This window comes from Oncorhynchus tshawytscha, linkage group LG07 (assembly GCF_018296145.1).
Source record: "Oncorhynchus tshawytscha isolate Ot180627B linkage group LG07, Otsh_v2.0, whole genome shotgun sequence".
Classification (NCBI taxonomy): domain Eukaryota; kingdom Metazoa; phylum Chordata; class Actinopteri; order Salmoniformes; family Salmonidae; genus Oncorhynchus; species Oncorhynchus tshawytscha.
Window position 1 is genome coordinate 13102917 of NC_056435.1, and position 14028 is coordinate 13116944.

Consider the following 14028-nt stretch of genomic DNA (forward strand, 5'->3'; position numbering starts at 1 on the left):
GATCCTAGATCAGCACTCCTACTCTGAAAGGCTTTATAAATACAGGTCCAGGTGCAGCCATTAAGACAGACTTGAGAGTGAGCGTGGAGGACCACAGTCTTGGCTAAGCCCATTTAAACCAACGTCGGATACCTCTGAAACGCTAAACAAGTCATGTGTGCGTCCTAAATGCCACCCTATTCCCTATACAAATAAATAGCTTTGTAGCATGAGGCAGCTTGATGTATAAGTACACGCCCTGATCAAAAAGTTCCTAAGGAATAGGGTGCCATTTGAGATGCAAGCCCGTGTTTTGCTTGTGCACCCTACAGTCCCCGTAGGAAAACATTTGCTAAGCACCAGAGCTTATATTGCTTATTACTTTCTGCTTAGTGCAAAAATAAACCCTCAGACTTGACTCACCCGGGCTTAACCCCCATTTGGAAATGGGAAACTACCCCCTTATTAAAGTGGATGATCCCTACAAATGTGACACACAGCACAGGGTCATAGTGTCATAGAGTCCCCATGCCTCTGGTAACGCTCCCCCATCCTCAGATAACAACCTCAAGGGGGTGGGGGGGGGAAGAGTAGGAGAAAGGTGAAGTGAGGGAGAAATATGGAGAGAGAGCAAAAATGAGAAAGGACGGAAATGGAGTGAAAGAGAACAAGGAGGAAAGGGAGAGATTACAAAAAAAGAGAAAAAAGAAAGACAAGAGAAGCAGCGAGTAGGATGCGGGGGTCTCTTCCTAACAAAAGCCAATCAATGTGCAGTAGCGGCGTGCAACTAGTTTAGGAGGGGGAACCCAATCCACAGCCCTAATGAACTGGGATTGGAAACCAGCGACAGGCAAAAAAATTATTAACAGAGTAAGATATACCTCACTCTGAAACAGAGGAGAGGGAGAAAAGGAGAGAGACGGGTGGGGGATTGAGAAAAGAGAGAGATGGGGGAAGAATGAGAGAAGGGAGCGAAAAAAGAGAGAGAGGCTGGCAGGGTCACCCAGGTGCTAATATGAGGAAATAAGCTGCTTAGAGCAATATCATTTCAGGGAACAAGTTGGGTATGAGTGTGGACACGTGCGCACATATGCACGCACACAGAGCAGTGCTAGACTGACTAGACAGTCTCGTTCAGGAACCGTTGTCTTGAAAAGGTCAGGCCTTTATGAATGAAATGATTCAATTTGTGCATTACCAATAAAAAATCTATATATACATTCAAATTTTTAATACCAATTAAAAACTATGGAATTCAAATACAATCTCTGTTGGCACTGAAATCCCTCCATATCGGACTGTGTGCGCGTGCAACACTGCGTGCATGTGTGAACTCACCCAGGTCCATGCTCTTAGAGTTCCTTGTCTGAGGGTTGTCAGTCTGCCTGGGTTGCTGTGCTGTCTGTGTGTCCGGGTGAAGGTGACCCTCAGGAATCTTGGGGGCCTTGCTCCACTCGCTGAGAAAAGAAAATATACAAAGTTATAATCAACACTGCTAACATTGTAGCCTGTACTTTTGTTATGTCCTATTTTAACACTTTTATAGGGTATTTTATGTATATATACTTGGTGTTGTTTATTTTCCAGCAGTGGTGGCAAGGATGGTCATGCTACTAGCATTAGAGCAATACCATTGTAGCGGTTTCCATAGACTGCCAGTCACTGAGCCAACGACAGTCCATTTAAAAGCACGTCTTGTCAAAAATGATTATACAACATTTACAAAATATTTTTTGTCCCGGTGGCAAACATATAGCAGCAGTGGGCCACCTAAATGAATAGGAAACATATTTCCAAGCATGTATACTAATCTTACACATGTTCCAATGTATTAGATCATTCCCCCCCAACATCGGACACCACCTAACTTCAGAACACACTAGCAGTTAGAGGATTGTAATCACCTCTAGCACAACATTTAAATGAAATAACGGTAAATCTTGCCACTAAAGATTCTCATTGCAATTTATGAAGTTGAGGTTTTAAGAGTTTCCAAAAAAGTCATATCTCTATATATATCTATATATCTATCTCTATCTATATATATATATATATATATATCTATATATATATATATATATATATATATATATATATATATATATCTATATATATATATATATATATATCTATATATATTGCACGACAGACCACACATAATTTAATATCCACATTTTACCTCTGAAATATATATATTTTTTTTTAACCAGAAGGCTAGCCAACTAATCAACTATCTCGTAAATACGTCAGATACGAGGTTGGTGTCTCTTTTTTTAAACAGATATATCTTGTAATTGAACAACATTTTAAGGTGCCGATTATATATTTTTTGCTAAACAGCTGATCAAAAAGCTGATAGTAGTAGTATTTCCACTGAAATGTCAAACATGTTAATTGCTGACCCGTTAGCTAACATTTTTATGACACCAAAAATAAACAACCTTTATTTAACTAGGCAAGTCAGTTAAGAACAAATGCTTATTTACAAAGATAGCCTTTCGGTTACTGACCCAACGCTCTAACCACTAGGCTCCCTGCCGCCCTTTTTTCCTCTAACTTTCTCACTCAACATTATTCATAACTCATTACCCATAATGATAGTGAAATAGCTTTGTAAAAAACTAAATGTGTCCTTGGCTGACAACAAATGTGACTTTTGAGTGCGTTTACAACATTTGTTTTTCCCCCAAGAATACAAGTTTACTGGTATAATAACTCTAAATATGATCCCGAAAATCAGCGTTCAACAGCATAAGCTAAATACCCCGTTCAGAGGGACATACCTTGGAGGGACATACCTTGGAGGGACATACCTTGGACCTATCTTTGTCCAATAAGAAATGTTTGTTTTCGTTTTCCGTTACAGAAAGTTATGCTACGATGTACACCAATGAATATGACCAATGTGTAATTTGAAAGGAACTTTAAGGAATGCGTCCCAAATGGCAATCTATCCCCCATGTAGTGCACTACTTTTGACCTGGTCTGGAATTCAAAAACGGGGCCACAGTGTAATTACCTCCGGTGAGGATGTGTTGTGTATTGAAGTTTAGCGTTCATCTCCTCCACGGAGCCAGGCGATGGCGGCGAAGGGAAATCCTCCTCCATTTCCTCCTCTTCCTCGTAATGGGCGTGGCCACCATTCGTGGGAGGAGCTGGATTGGGAGAGGATGGGGACAAACAGCACAGGCAGACACACATCAATCAGAAATTCCACCAGTGACGAGCGCCTTTAATAGAGTAGGACGGAGTGTTTCATCTAAGGTCAGTTTTGAGGCTATCGCCCTAAAGACTACAGTTAGGATTGAGGGCGGTTAAGCTGAACCTAGATCAGAGCTGACAGGCAACTTCTACTCCAATACTACCGTGTCAAGCACACATGAAATCTCAGACACACGAAGAAGGTCTGTGCCATGTAAATGCAGGATCACGTGGCCAAAGTGATAGTCCAGTTAGAGAGAAAAATATATCTTCCTCTGGCTAGAGCTAAAGCAGTCGTCACCTTCCTAAAGGGCCACTGAGACAGGAGGCATTGGATATGTCCCAAATGGTACCCTATTTCCTATATAGTGCAATACTTCTGGTATACAGCCATTCTGTTGGAAGCTGTGTCAATGCAAGCTGTCTGTAAGACTGCCTGCCTAGGACAGTGATGCAGTGACACACACTCAATCATCTGACAGAGGCAAACGGTATTGAGGGATGGATTTCCAACTGCGTGCGCACCCACACACACACAACTCTGTACGCCACATGAAACATGTACAGAACACACACAAACACAGCACACAAACACCCCCATAAGTCAGTTAGAGTAGGAGAGAGACAAGCCACAGCGATATATGTCGAAAGTGTGTCAAATTGAGCAGTACGTGAATATCAGTGGATAAAAGCTAAGCCCGTATAATGTTGTGAGCATTTCCACGAGGTACGACTAAACACGACAATACCTTGCACACTGCCACAGCAAAAAGTCACTTCTGTATTTCCATTTCCAAACTGCTTCCTCTGAAAGCACAGGCTTCGTGTGGGCTTCCTGCACTCTCCGGGGAGGTAAAGAAAAAAAGCCAAATAATACATGTAAAACAGTTTGTAGTCCTCACTTCTACTGCTCGCACAATAGTCCGTATGCAAATCCGGCCCACTTAGAAAGCCATTTCATCAGCGTAATGATTCCAAGGTCAGAACTTTGCACATGAAAGCGAGGGAGATACGTACAGTGAAAAACATGGCTAATGAGCCCCCCTCGCTATAAATAGGCACAGATGAAGTTAAGTATAAAAGTGAAATGGAGTGGGTTGGAATATGTAGGACATGGTACATTTGCAAACAGCAGGCATAATGTTTGTAGTATGTGGTTGGTCATGAGGAGATGTGGTGGTTCAAAGCTGTGATGATATAAATACACAGACACACACACACAGTCAAAAGTTTGGTCACACCTGCTCATTGCAGGGTTTTTCTTCATTTGTACTATTTTCTACATTGTAGAATAATAGTGAACAGATCAAAAACGATGAAATAACACATATGGAATCATGTTGTAACAAAGAAAGTGTTAAACAAATCAAAATATATTTTGCCAAGAGTGTGTGCAAAGCTGTCATCAAGGCAAAGGGTGGCTACTTTGAAGAATCTCAAATAGAAAATCCCACAAGTTGGATTGGCTTGATGGGCACTTCTGATGTAACATACGGTCAAGCTGCTCCTACAACATCTGAATAGGGTTGAGATCCGGTGACTGTGCTGGCCACTCCATTATAGACAGAATAGCAGCTGACTGCTTTCTCACTAAATAGTTATTGCATAGTTTGGAGCTGTGTTTTGGGTCATTGTCCTGTTGGGGGAGGAAATAGGCTCGAATTAAGCACCGTCCACAGGGTATGGCATAGCGTTGCAAAATGGAGTGATAGCCTGCCTTCCGTCACAATCCTTTTTACCCTGTACAAATCTCCCACTTTACCACCACCAAAGCATCCCCAGACCATCACATTGCCTCCACCATGCTTGACAGATGGCGTCAAGCAGTCCTCCAGCATATTTTCATTTTTTCTAAGTCTCACAAATGTTCTTCTTTGTGGTCCGAACACCTCAAACTTAGATTACTCTGTACATTACACTTTTTTCCAATCTTCCTCTGTTCAGTGTATGTGTTCTTTTGCCCATCTCAATCTTTTATTTTTATTGGCCAGTCTGAGGTATGGCTTTTTCTTTGCAACTCTGCCTAGAAGGCCAGCATCTCGGAGATGCCTCTTCATTGTTGATGTTGAAACTGGTGTTCTGCAGGTAAGATTTAATGAAGCTACCAACTGTGAGGCGTCTGTTTCTCAAACTAGACACTAATGTACTTGTTCTCTTGGTCAGTTGTGCACCGGTGGCTCCCACTCTTTCTATTCTGGTTAGAGCCAGTTTGCGCCGTTCTGTGAAGGGTTGGAAACCCAAATTGGTCTACACGGACAAGTTCTGGCCTGGTTTAGATCTTATCTGTCGGAAAGATATCAGTTTGTCTCTGTGGATGTTTTGTTTTTTGACAAATCAACTGTAAATTTTGGTGTTCCTCAAGGTTCCGTTTTAGGACCACTATTTTTTATATTTGACCTCTTTGGGATGTCATTCGAAAACATCATGTTAACTTTCACTACTGTGCGGATGACACACAGCTGTACATTTCAATGAAACATGGTGAAGCCCCAAAATTGCCCTCGCTGGAAGCCTGTGTTTCAGACATAAGGAAGTGAATGGCTGCAAACGTTCTACTTTTAAACTTGGACAAAACAGAGATGCTAGTTCTAGGTCCCAGGAAACAAAGAGATCTTCTGTGGAATCTGACAATTAATGTTGATAGTCGTCTCAAATAAAACTGTGAAGGACCTCGGCGTTACTCTGGACCCTGATCAAGTACATGAGAATGCTGAGAATGAGAATGCTGTTCATCGACTACAGCTCGGCATTCAACACCATAGTACCCTCCAAGCTCGTCATCAAGCTCGAGACCCTGGGTCTCGACCCCGCCCTGTGCAACTGGGTACTGGACTTCCTGACGGGCCGCCCCCAGGTGGTGAGGGTAGGCAACAACATCTCCTCCCCGCTGATCCTCAACACTGGGGCCCCACAAGGGTGCGTTCTGAGCCCTCTCCTGTACTCCCTGTTCACCCACGACTGCGTGGCCATGCACGCCTCCAACTCAATCATCAAGTTTGCGGACGACACAACAGTGGTAGGCTTGATCACCAACAACGACGAGACGGCCTACAGGGAGGAGGTGAGGGCCCTCGGAGTGTGGTGTCAGGAAAATAACCTCACACTCAACGTCAACAAAACTAAGGAGATGATTGTGGACTTCAGGAAACAGCAGAGGGAACTCCCCCCCATCCACATCGATGGAACAGTAGTGGAGAGGGTAGCAAGTTTTAAGTTCCTCGGCATACACATCACAGACAAACTGAATTGGTCCACTCACACAGACAGCATCGTGAGGAAGGCGCAGCAGCGCCTCTTCAACCTCAGGAGGCTGAAGAAATTCGGCTTGTCACCAAAAGCACTCACAAACTTCTACAGATGCACAATCGAGAGCATCCTGGCGGGCTGTATCACCGCCTGGTATGGCAACTGCACCGCCCTCAACCGTAAGGCTCTCCAGAGGGTAGTGAGGTCTGCACAACGCATCACCGGGGGCAAACTACCTGCCCTCCAGGACACCTACACCACCCGATGCTACAGGAAGGCCATAAAGATCATCAAGGACACCAACCACCCGAGCCACTGCCTGTTCACCCCGCTGCCATCCAGAAGGCGAGGTCAGTACAGGTGCATCAAAGCTGGGACCGAGAGACTGAAAAACAGCTTCTATCTCAAGGCCATCAGACTGTTAAACAGCCACCACTAACATTGAGTGGCTACTGCCAACACACTGTCAATGACACTGACTCTACTCCAGCCACTTTAATCATGGGAATTGATGGGAAATGATGTAAATATATCACTAGCCACTTTAAACAATGCTACCTTATATAATGTTACTTACCCTACATTGTTCATCTCATATGCATACGTTGATACTGTACTCTATATCATCGACTGCATCCTTATGTAATACATGTATCACTAGCCACTTTAACTATGCCACTTGGTTTACATACTTATCTCATATGTATATACTGTACTCGATATCATCTACTGTATCTTGCCTATGCTGCTCTGTACCATCACTCATTCATATATCCTTATGTACATATTCTTTATCCCCTTACACTGTGTATGACAGTAGTTTTTTTTGGAATTGTTAGTTAGATTACTTGCTCGTTATTACTGCATTGTCGGAACTAGAAGCACAAGCATTTCGCTACACTCGCATTAACATCTGCTAACCATGTGTATGTGACAAATAAAATTTGATTTGATTTGATTTGATCTCTCTTTTGACAAACATATCAAGACAAGACATATCAAGACAGCTTTTTTTCCATCTACGTAACATTGCAAAAATCAGAAATTTTCAGTCCAAAAATAATGCAGAGAAATTCATCCATGCTTTTGTTACTTCTAGGTTAGACTACTGCAATGCTCTACTTTCCGGCTAGCCGGATAAAACACTAAATAAACTTTCGTTAGTGCTAAATACGGCTGCTAGAATCCTGACTAGAACCAAAAAATGTATCATATTACTACAAAGCATTACTTGGGCTTGCTCCTACCTATCTTTCCGATTTGGACCTGCCGTACATGCCTACATGTACGCTACGGTCACAAGACGCAGGCCTCCTAATTGCCCCTAGAATTTCTAAGCAAGCAGATGGAGGCAGGGCTCTCTCCCGTCAAGCTCCATTTTTATGGAATGGTCTGACTACCCATGTGAGAGACGCAGACTCGGTCTCAACCTTTAAGTCTTTACTGAACACTCATCTCTTCAGTGGGTCCTATGATTGAGTTTAGCCTGGCTGGTTCCCCTCTCTCCACTGGGATTCTCTGCCTCTAACCCCATTACTGGGGCTGAGTCACTGGCTTACTGGTGCTCTTCCATGCCGTCCCTAGGAGGGGTGCGTCACTTGAGTGGGTTGAGTCACTGACGTGGTCTTCCTGTCTGGGTTGGCACCCCCCCTTGGGTTGTGCTGTGGCGGAGATCTTTGTGGGCTATACTCGGCCTTTTCTCAGGATGGTAAGTTGGTGGTTGAAGATATCCCTCTAGTGGTGTGGGGGCTGTGCTTTGGCAAAGTGGGTGGGGTTATTTCCTGCCTGTTTGGCCCTGTCCGGGGGTATATTCAATGGGGCCACAGTGTCTCCTGACCCTTCCAGTCTCCATGCTGATGCGCCATAGACTCAACTAGTCTAAAGAAGGCCAGTTTTATTGCTTCTTTAATCAGGACAACAGTTTTCAGCTGTGCTAACGTATATGCAAAAAGGTTTTCTAATGATTTATTAGCCTTTTAAAATTATAAACTTGGATTAGCTAACACAACGTACCATTGGAACACAAGAGTGATGGTTGCTTATAATGGGCCTCTGTACGCCTATGTAGATATTCAATTTTAAAAATCTGCCATTTCCAGCTACAATAGTCATTTACAACAATAACAATGTCTACACTCTATTTCAGATCAATTTTTATGTTAAATGGACATAAAATGTGCTTTTCTTAAAACAACAAGGATATTTCTAAGTGATCCCAAACTTTTGAATGGTAGTGTATATATAATGTACACACAACACACACATACATACACAACAAAACACGGCATCTCTGTGCATTCAAATTGCCATTGATACAATGCAAGTGTGTTCGTTGTCCATAGTTTATGCCTGCCCATAACCCCACTGCCACTATGGGGCAACTTGTTCAAAGTTTAAAATCAGCAAACCACTCGCCCACATGATGCCATACACGTGGTCTGGTGTGAGGCCGGTTGGACATACTGCCAAATTCTCTAAAACGACGGAGGCGGCTTATGGTAGAGAAATAACATTAAATTATCTGACAATAGCTCTGGTGGACATTCCTGCAGTCAGCTTGCCAATTACAATCTCCTTCAAAACTTGATCCATATGTAGGACTTTTGACAAAACTGCACATTTTAGAGTGGCCTTGTATTGTCCCCAGCACAAGGTGCACCTGTGCAATGATCAAGCTGTTTAATCAGATTCTTGATATGCCACACCTGCCAGGTGGATGGATTATCCTGGCTAAGGAGAAATGCTCACTAACATGGCTGTAAACAAATTTGTGCACAAAATGTAACATTCTTTTGTGGGTATGGAACATTTCAGCTCATGAATCATGGGATCAACACTTTACACGTTGTGTTTATATTTTTGTTCAGTGTATATAACAGTTGTGATTAAGACACTGTACAATGTTTGTTTAAAAAAAAAAGCAAGTGTGAATGTTTGTGTGTGTGTGTGTGTGTGTGTGTGACTATGAGTGTGTACATTTCTTCTCTAGTTCAGGCCCTACTGTGTCCTCTCACCTCTAAAGCTGGAGTAGATGTGGTTGGGGACCATGTGCGGCTGGCTGGGCGGCTTGGGGCTGGGACCATTGCTGTGGTGGTGGGACACCAGGGCTGCAGCTTGAGCCGGAGTTCCGGAGGGGCCGTCTAGGACTTGGTGGCTAGCCGCCTCTTGGCTCTCCTGTCACAGCCAGGGGGAGAGGAGCAGAGGTCAGTAAATTGCATTAGGGCCTAGAGTTTTTTCCTGATCACTTGATTTGGAATGGCCCAGAGTTTTTCCTACATTGGATGCACATCGAATGTGTTTTTAGGTTTTCATGTGAGAGGTGCATTTAAAATATGCGAAGGATGACACTGGTCATTAAATCATTGAGTGAGAAAACTATATATATATAGTTATATATTCAGGCGTTTGGAAATTGCACCCATATATATATATATATGCTCCTTAATTGAAAAGTTACGGGGAAAATAAGTGCATAGTATAGATGCCCATATGTGGTGTTGAAGTGTACTTACGATCATAGAATATCTTTGAGTATCAGAGCACTATATATATATATATATGACTACAGCCGGAGACACAGTAGCCGACTAACCCACTAACGTTCTATTTCCGTTCGAGCCATAGTGGGCTAGCGTCAGAGAAGCTTGAAAACCGAGACCCTCAACACGCCAGTGAATAAGAATGTGCCACTCTTCCATTGACTTCAGCCTGAATCTTCCTCATGCACACGCGAGACCTCAGGAAGTAATCAAATCACTTATTGAGTCGATCGATTTAAGCTTATCTGGCAGTAGCATGCACTGGCTCGCATGTGTATAGTATCAGCGTCTAAAACGGCTATTGCACAGTATCAACGCACTATACACAAACTCGACCTAATGCACTGTGCACGAACTCTACCTAATTCATATTGAAATCATAACAGACAGCTTCCCATTGGCTGACATGGTGTTTTGAGTGTGCTTCATCAGTAAGAGGACAGTAGCACCACTGAGACTCGCTGATTGGTTGAGGGTTGGAAATGGAGTAATTACGTTAATCCCTCATGCTGACGACAGGCATGTTATCGGACAGTCTCCACCGCCACAGAGGAGCAGATGGAGAAGCAGATAGAGGCGGCATCCCAAATGGAACCCTATGGGCCTCGGTCAAAAGTAGTGCACTACGTAGGGAATAGGATGCCATTTGGGATGCAACCAGACAGATAGAGAGGGCTGGTGGCAGAGTGAGACGTACTGTAGATAAAAGATGAAAGCCTCTCCTTTGAGAGCGATGGTGTGGTGGGATCTACAGCCGTCACACACACACACACAATGGATAGACACAAAATCCCCCACACCCTGTCTCTCTCCAACTCTGTGGGTGTGTGGCTATGGGCTTTGCATCATTGTCACATTATACGTAATGAGCAGTAGTGGCGTAATGCGTTCACCGTCTCTATGTGCTAACTCCTTTCATTAGGCCATTATCCTCATATCAAAGGGGATTTTCAATTGTGTGCGTTCGGTAGCACAGTGTGTGAGTTCGGCTTTTGGGGAGGGGTGTCCGTTGTGCTTTTGTTCCTGCGTGCAGTCACACACACGTTCCCAATGGTATCATTAGCGGCAACCACGGCTCTTCACATGTATTACTGTCACACACATCTTCGTCTGTCAGAATGGCTCAACACCCACCCAACCCACACACACATTACCACTCCATCCATCCACCCATCTGTCTCATGGGTCTTTGACAGCCAGGCAGAGCCATCAAAGCAGCCAGAGAGGAGCTCACTTCCTAATCCACAGAACAATAAGAACCTGCTGGTCAACACAATGAGGATATGAGGAACACCCCTCTGAGTTGGTAGGGTTAGAGAGAGAGCTGTGGGTCCTGGAGCTACCCTCAACGCTTTGGGCTTTCATCTTTGGGTCTCGTTGTCTGATAAGATTAGACCTAGTGTGAGTGTGTGTGTGTGTGTTTGTGTGTGGATTGCTGAGTGAACATAGGCTGAGGCCTACGGCGATATGCAGTGAGAACTGCACTGGCAGTTATACAATTTTTCTACAGCCTCTGAGGGAGCACCCACACACACACTTTTCCATGGCAATTTCTTAAGACTGCACCACTGCCCTGTCCTCAGGCCTGACATCCAGAAGGGCTGTGGCCAAGGAGACTGACAGGAGGACACAAAAGGGGAGGGTCATTGGTCACACCCATTTAATCCCATAATCCCTTGCTATCATCAGACATTAACACTGTAATAGTTCATTTTTTCCTAGTATTTCTTCCTTCACCAATAGCTACCCCGTCACAGTTCACACTGCTTCTGAGTGGCTGTTGTGATAAACCAAGATGCAGCTGTCCACTAGGGCAGGGATTCACAAACGTTTTCACTCGGGGGGGCCTCCCCTACCAGCATTGGGGAACACGCCGCGCCACCTGTGCGCACGTGACACGTCTACGTCTATGGGCACAAGCACTGTTAATGACAGAAACTGTTCACACCCCTCTTGTTGGTGGAGATAATTTTGCAAGTTTAAAGCTTATTTCCTGCAATTCTACACATTTTGTCATGGGGTCCAAAGAAATTGTCTAACGTGTATTTGAGTGACAAAAAAATGACAACAAAATCTACTATCTAAAAAAACAGATCAGCTTTTTTAAAGTGACATGGGCTAGTTGATCTTGGCATTTCTGACAAGGTATAGATACAGTTGAAGTGGGAAGTTTACATCCACCTTAGCCAAATACATTTAAACTCAGTTTCTCACAATTCCTGACATTTAATCCCAGTAAAATGTCCTGTCTGAAGTCAGTTAGGATCACCACTTTATTTTAAGAATGTGAAATGTCAGAATAATAGTAGAGAGAATTTTATTTCAGCATTTATTTCTTGCATCACATTCCCATTGGGTCAAAAGTTTACATACACTCAATTAGTATTTGGTTGCATTGCCTTTAAATTGCTTAATGTGGGTCAAACGTTTCAGGTAGCCTTCCACAAGCTTCCCACAATAAGTTGGATGAATTTTGGCCCATTCCTCCTGACAGAGCTGGTGTAACTGAGTCAGGTTTGTAGGCCTCCTTGCTCACACTTGCTTTTTCAGTTCTGCCCACACATTTTCTATGGGATTGATGTCAGGGCTTTGTGATGGCCACTCCAATACCTTGACTTTGTTGTCCTTAAGCCACAACTTTGGAAGTATTGGGGTCCTTGTCCATTTGGAAGACCCAAGCTTTAACTTCCTGACTGATGTCTTGAGATGTTGCTTCAATATATCCACATAATTTTCCTCCCTCATTATTCCATCTATTTTGTGAAGTGCACCAGTCCCTCCTGCAGCAAAGCACCCCCACAACATGATGCTGCCACCCCTGTGCTTCACGGTTGGGATGGTGTGCTTTGGCTTGCAAGCCTCCCCCTTTTTCCTCCAAACATAACAATGGTCATTATGGCTAAACAGTTCTATTTTTGTTTCATCAGACCAGAGGACATTTCTCCCAAAAGTACAATCTTTGTCCCCATGTGCAGTTGCAAACATGGGTCTGGATTTTTTTATGGCGGTTTTGGAGCTGAGCAGCTTTTCAGGTTATGTCAATATAGGACTTGTTTTACTGTGGATATAGATACTTTTGTACCCGTTTCCTCCAGCATCTTCACAAGGTCCTTTGCTGTTATTCAGGGATTGATTTGGCCTTTTCGCACCAAAGTACGTTCATCTCTAGGAGACAGAACGCGTCTCCTTCCTGAGCGGTATGATGGCTGCGTGGTCCCATGGTGTTTATACTTGCTTACTATTGTTTGTACAGATAAACGTGGTACCTTCAGGCGTTTGGAAATTGCACCCAAGGATGAACCAGACTTGTGGAGGTCTACATTTTTTTTTCTGAGGTCTTGGCTGATTTCTTTTGATTTTCCCATGATGTCAAGCAAAGAGGCACTGAGTTTGAAGGTAGGCCTTGAAATACATCTACAGGTACACCTCCAATTGACTCAAATTCTGTCAATTACCCTATCAGGAGCTTCTAAAGCCATGACATCATTTTCTGGACTTTTCCAAGCTGTATAAAGGCATAGTCAACTTAGTGTATGTAAACTCCTGACCCACTGGAATTGTGATACAGTGAATTACAAGTGAAATAATCTGTAAACAATTGTTGGAAAAATGACTTGTGTCATGCATAAGGTAGATGTCCTAACCGACTTGACAAAACTACAGTTTGTTAACAAGAAATGTGTGGAGTGGTTGAAAAACGAGTTTTAATGACTCCAACCTAAGTGTATGTAAACTTCCAATTTCACCTGTAGCTAGCTCTAAGGTATACAATGACTGACAAGAGGAACTGATGATACACTACCCAATTTTCAAATTGCACCTTTGTAGCATTCTACTACTACAATTTCACGTTTAAAACAAGACTGAGGTTTCCCCACAGTTTGGGAACCACTGCACTAGAGAACATCACAAACGTTGACGTCTTTATTAACTGCGAATGAGTACATATCAGTAACAAAACCTTGTAAATAATTGGTATTAGTGCAAAAAACAACAGCCGACTATGGAAAGTCTGTCTGTATTATATTGTCATGTGTCTGCTTTGCTGTCATATTGCTATAGA

The 14028-nt window shown here is 43.3% G+C and overlaps 1 protein-coding gene across 3 annotated transcripts in view; it reads right to left on the reverse strand.

The window, feature by feature from the left end:
* The window catches only part of pard3ba (par-3 family cell polarity regulator beta a), a 172114-nt gene that overhangs the window by 63648 nt on the left and 94438 nt on the right, over positions 1–14028 (reverse strand). For all 3 annotated transcript variants that reach the window (XM_042324130.1, XM_042324129.1, XM_042324128.1), the window contains exons 13-15: positions 9441–9600; positions 2999–3134; positions 1318–1436 (exon numbers count right to left, since the gene is read on the reverse strand). In XM_042324130.1, the coding sequence (XP_042180064.1) occupies positions 1318–1436; positions 2999–3134; positions 9441–9600 (415 nt within the window). The remainder of the gene's footprint in view (positions 1–1317; positions 1437–2998; positions 3135–9440; positions 9601–14028) is intronic.